Source organism: Lactuca saligna, chromosome 6 (genome assembly GCF_052625555.1).
Source record: "Lactuca saligna cultivar CGN05327 chromosome 6, ASM5262555v1, whole genome shotgun sequence".
In the NCBI taxonomy this organism is placed as follows: domain Eukaryota; kingdom Viridiplantae; phylum Streptophyta; class Magnoliopsida; order Asterales; family Asteraceae; genus Lactuca; species Lactuca saligna.
The window spans coordinates 61,958,260-61,964,259 of NC_136422.1; the positions used below are offsets into that span (position 1 = coordinate 61,958,260).

General features: G+C 43.7%; 1 protein-coding gene across 1 annotated transcript; it reads right to left on the bottom strand.

Annotated features, from left to right (window-relative positions):
* Positions 1-949: 949 nt before the first annotated feature.
* Positions 950-2,155, bottom strand: LOC145002639 (uncharacterized). The gene has a single exon (XM_078961868.1). The coding sequence runs from the start codon at positions 2,153-2,155 to the stop codon at positions 950-952; it is 1,206 nt and encodes a 401-aa protein (XP_078817994.1).
* Positions 2,156-6,000: the final 3,845 nt, after the last annotated feature.

Below are 6,000 nucleotides of genomic sequence, written 5' to 3' on the forward strand. Positions count from 1 at the left end.
GACTCTACTCTCTCTTTTGTTTTTTTGAAGTTTTTTGAAGTTTTGGGTGTCATGGGATTCAAATGCACAAAGGTAATATATAAGTAATTCCAAATCAAACTACCAACCAATAACTACCAATAATCACACAAAGATACATACTTTGAACAATTTCAAGCAACTAAATAAGTATCGGAAGGAATATACTAGATTTATGCTTAAGTGTGTGACTTTTGTGGTGAATATTCCTCCTTTGTCCTCCCCAAGCTTATCCTACACAACAAAAGCAAATTAACACAATTGAAAGCCAATTCTCGGACCTAAGGTTTGTGAGAAAAACCCGAATTCACCATGAAAGGACCAAATAAGAGCTTCAAGGTGAAGAAGATGAAGTGTAGGGAAAGAAATTTCATACCTTGGGAGAAGATTTACTTGGAATTGAGGAATATAAGGTGTTTTAAGAATGAAATTGGTTTTGGGGAAGAAAAGTGGAGAGAAAAACGAGCTCAAACAGTGGGTGAAGTGAAAGAATGAGCAAAACCCGAATTTTTTTTTCTTAAAAACGTTACAGCACGTCGAACACGGCCCCATGTCAAACGAAGGCAAGATGACATATCCCGTGTCATTCCTAGACTTGGATAATTTTCAGCAAAATTTCGGACACGACCCCGTGTCAAATATGGTTAAAAATGACACGACCCGTGTCAAACGTTCTGTGAGATTTCAGGATTTTTTTTTCGGCATCCTCCGACAATCAAAACTCATTTTTTTCTTTTTTGGTAATTCATTTTTAATTATTAGAAAGCTAAAAAGTCATTTGGAACAATTAAAAACGATGAAATACAAAAAATGAAAAAATGACGAAAATACCCCCGGGTTGTCTCCCGGTTAGCCGCCCTTGTTTTAAGTAGTCGGATCGACTTGACCCCTAAATGTGATTCATTCTAAGTATGTGTGCCTTTCCAACACATCAACCTTCTTGTATGCTTCTATCACCAATAAACTCCAAAATCTCCAGCACATCGTTATTTATATCGAACTCCTTTGCAAGTTCTTCGGCTTTGCTCCTGTCTAGTTTTTGTGACAAAACTAACTCTAGAAATTCATTGTTAGACAAGTTTAAATTTTTTTTAGTTGAGGGTTGGATCATATTCACAAGATTGACAAATTGAACATCGGAAGGAACCTTTTTTGCTTCATGAATATTGAAGTTGATAACTTCACCATCAAATTCCGTAGTTAAAGTTCCGTTGTAGACATCAATTTTTGTTTTAGAAGTTTTAATAAAAGGTATACCCAAAAGTATGGAACTTGAACTTGGAGAGTCATCATCTCCCATATTTAGAACATAAAAATTAGCCGGGAAAACAAATTCATTGACTTGCACCAACACGTCCTCTAGTACACCTTTTGGGTGTACTATTGACCAGTCGACAAGTTGGATGATCACACCGGTTTTGCTCAATGGTCCTACACCAATTGATTTAAAAATAGAATATGGTAGGATATTTATGGATGCACCTAGATCGAGCATGGCTTGAGGTACATAAAGATTCCCCAATTTGCAAGGCACGGTAAGGACACCGAGATCCTTGCACTTCGGGGGCATCCTATTTTGCAAAACCGCGGATACATTTTCCCCGACTCTTATAGTTTGGTTTCCTATTATTTTCTGTTTAGATACACAAAGATTCTTAAGGAACCTTGCATATCTAGGTACCTGCTTAATGGCCTCGAGGAGTGGGATGTTTATTTGAACTTTTTTGAACATTCGCATGATCTCACTCTCCTCCCGTTCTTTCTTTGTGCTCTTTAATCTTTCAGGGAATGGAGCAGGTGTGGCTTTAGATTCAGTGACGAAGGGTTTCTTTTCGGTTGTTTTATCTTCCATCTTCTCTTCTTTGGTTGCATCTTCAACCACTATTTCTTCTTCCTTTTGATAAACCAACACTTTTAGACCATTGTAACTCTTTCCGCCTCTCAATGTGATGGCACACATGTTGTGCCTTGGGTTCGTTTCAGTTTGGGTGGGCAAATTTCCTTGAGATTCTAGTTTGTTTCCAGAAGTAGCAAGTTGTGAAACTTGCTGCTCTAAGTTCTTTATGCTTGCTTTTGTCTCTTGCTGGAAGGTTTGAGTGCTAGTGGCCAAACTCTTTACTATGTCCTCTAAGGACATACTTGATGAACCCGTTTGTTGGGGATGGTGTTGTGGCTGCCTTGGCTAAAAGTTTTGTAGCAGAAAAGGTGGTTTTAGTTGGTATTTGTAACAACGTAAATTTCCAAAACAATTTTTCGCATTTTATAAAAACATAATTCATTTATTATTCATAAATACATCATTGTTTAAAAACTCAATTCATAACATATTTCAATCCCAAGATCTCATAGCATCAAAATCCCGTGTGTGTACTGATCAAGTCGGCACCTTCCCGCGATCCCCACTAGTACCTGAAACACATAACACAAAACACTGTAAGCACAAAGCTTAGTGAGTTCCCCAAAATACCACATATAATACATATTAGCCACTCGAGGCTATAACTCTGTGGGTCCATGCACCCAAACTCTATGAACCCTCAGGTTCTAACTCTGCAAGCATGCACAACATAAATCACATAGAAATAATGCAGTACAATACAACATACATAGCATACAATTACTCTGTCACATAAATCTGGTTACCTACTCAAGGTAAAGTATAGTGAGAAGACTCACCTCGGATATCTCAGTAAATCTCTGACTCGGTAACTCTGGTCTAGCCTCTGCCTAATCACATGAAATAAATACTCTAATTAATACAACCCTCAGGGCTAGGCTAACCTCTTCCTCTCAATACATCCACTAGGAAGGGTAAAAGACTATCCTACCCTTCCGATGACTCTAAGGTCCAAACATTGACTAACCCTAAAAGTCAACGAAGTCAACGGTCAACCTTGACCAGACTCGCTAAGTGCGCAACTGTGACTCGGCAAGTCCACACATGCTCTTCACTCTCCTAGTCCTCATTCGACTCACTTAGTCAACCTCAACTCAACAAATCATCATTGATCACCATCTGTGAAATGTCCTGACCCAACTCGCCGAGTCCGGCTTCTGACTCCGTGAGTACCAATGTGCACTCTGTCCTCTAGATTCCCTCTGACTCACCGAGTCACTTCCCCAACTCAGTGAGTCACCAACTGTGTGATTATCGGGAAAACCCTCGTCCTACTCGTCGCGTCGGCTAAAGGACTCTGCGAGTTCATGCCATGCTCAAGCTGAACTGACCTCTTGAGGTCAGATCCACTCCTCTAAACCATAGATCCAGCTTTCCAAAGCCTTATAATCACGTAAATCTAACATCTTGGTGCACATGCAAAGGCTCAAAGGCCTTATTTGAAGATATGGCCTCTAAAATGACACCCTAAGTTCATAACCTCCATTAATACCCATAAAGCTCAAGGGGAAAGGGTCTCTGGACCTCTTTGGGTCCAGATCTACAACACCAACATGAGAAGGGACCAATCACTCCATATAACCATTCCATAATGGGGCTAAAAAGCCCTAACTCTAAGAATTACATCATAAACTGAAGAAGGGGTCGAATGAATACCTCAAAATGAAGTCTCTGAGCCCTGTAATCACTAGATTAGCACCCTCTTCAGCCTCCTCTTGTCTTGGTCCTCTTCTATTTGCAAAAACACCAACAAAGATCAAGAAATTGCCTCTTTCCTCTCCCAAATGCTCTAGCTCACTTAGAGTTTCTCTCTGGGGTCTAGTGGCCGCAAATGACGGCCATAAGGCCCTTTAAATACGCCCCAAACCCGAGGAATTAGGGTTTCATTAAACATCATGGACTCGCCGAGTCCAACCGTCCACCCGGATAGTGATTCGTGTCTCTACTCAGCGAGTCTACGCATCAACTCGCAGAGTCCTTCCACAAAACTTGAAATTCAAGTGAATAAATATAATACCTGAAATTCCGGATGTTACAATTCTCCCCCACTTGAATCAGACTTCAACCTCAAAGTCTCATCCCTGAAATAACTCCGGATGCTGCTCACGCATCTCCCGCTCTGGCTCCCAAATCGACTCAGATCCTCTCCGATGTTGCCATTGAACCTGCACCAGAGGCACCTCCTTGTTCCTCAGAACCTTGATCTTCCGATCCATAATCGCAACTGGTCTCTCCACGTAGTTCAGGCTCGCATCCACCTGAATGTCCTCTAACAACACTACTACCGACTCGTCGACTATACACTTCCTCAGCTAAGACACGTGGAAGGTATTATGAATCCGCTCCAACTCCACAGGTAGCTCCAAGCGACACGCTACCATGCTCACCCTCGCAATCACTCTGAATGTCCCAATATACCGGGACCCTAGCTTGCCCCTTTTCCTAAATCGAATCACTCCTTTTCTAGGAGATACCTTCAGGAGAACATAATCACTGACCTGGAACTCAAGCTCGGATCGTCGCCTATCCGCATAACTCTTCTGGCAACTCTGAGCGGTCAAAAACCTCTGCCTGACCTGCTGTATCTGCTCTGTCGTCTGAAGCACGATCTCCGTGCTACCCATCACTCGTTGCCCTACCTCTCCCCAACAAATGGGAGTCCGACACCTCCTTCCATACAACAGCTCAAAGTGTGGCATACCAATGCTCGAATGATGGCTGTTGTTGTAGGAGAACTTCGCTAAGGGCAAATACGTGTCCCAACTTCCACCAAAATCCATCACACATGCTCGGAGCATGTCCTCGAGCGTCTGAATCGTCCACTTGCTCTGACCGTCAGTCTGAGGATGGTATGCGGTACTAAAATGCAGCCTCGTACCCAACTCCTCATGGAACTTCTTCCAAAATCTGGAAGTGAAATGCACATCTCGATCTGACACAATCGATATCGCCACCCCATGCCGCGATACCACCTCTCTCACATATATCTCTGCTAACTTCTCCGCAGAATAACTCTCAATAATGGCAAGAAAGTGAGCGCTCTTTGTCAAGCGGTCTACTATCACCCAAATTGCATCGACACCCCTCGCTGTTCTCGGTAATTTTGTGATAAAATCCATGGATAACTGTTCTCATTTCCACTTTGGGACTTCCAGTGGCTGCAACTTACCATGCGGTCTCTGATGTTCGACCTTAACCCTACGACAGGTTAGGCACCTCTCAACAAACTACGCTATATCTCTCTTCATACAGGGCCACCAATACTCCCTTTTAAGATCCAAAAACATCTTAGTGGCCCCGGGATGGATCGAGAATCTCGATCTATGCGCCTCCTCCTTCAAGATGGTACGCGTTCCTCCAACAAACGGTACCCAAATCCGACCCTGGAAGGTCATAAGCCCTCTGCTATCGGTCACGAACTCCAACACCTGTCCGATAACTCGCTCTCTCTTGCGGTTCTCCGGTCTCACTACCTCAGCTTGAGCCCCTCTGATGGTGTCCAACACCAGAGTCATCACCGTCAGTCTCATACAAATATCCCGAATCGGGGCGTTCTCTACTCTACGACTCAGGGCGTCGGCTACCACATTGGCCTTGCCCGGGTGGTACAGGATCTCGCAATCATAATCCTTTACCACATCCAACCATCTCTTCTGACGCATGTTCAGGTTTGGCTGATCCATCAAATACTTCAAACTCTTGTGGTCCGTGTATATCGTACACCGAACCCCATACAAATAATGGCGCCAAATCTTGAGGGCGAACACCACAACCCCCAACTCTAGATCGTGGGTGGGATACCTTGCCTCATGGGGCTTCAGCTACCTCGATGCGTACGCGATCACATGCCCTCTCTGCATCAACACTGCGCCCATCCCAGATATCGATGCGTCACAATACACTACGAAATCCTCCATCCCCTCTGGAAGAGTCAACACCGGGGCTTCGCACAGTCTTTGGTGAAGAGTCTCAAATGAGGCCTGCTGCTCTGGGCCCCAGTTGAACACCACACCCTTCCGGGTCAACCTGGTGAGAGGAACAACAATCTTGGAGAAATCCCTGATGAACCTCCGATAATAGCCGGC

Bases quoted from the DNA above. Each gene is read 5' to 3' on its own strand.
- LOC145002639 (XM_078961868.1), bottom strand. From the start codon at position 2,155: ATGTCCTTAGAGGACATAGTAAAGAGTTTGGCCACTAGCACTCAAACC.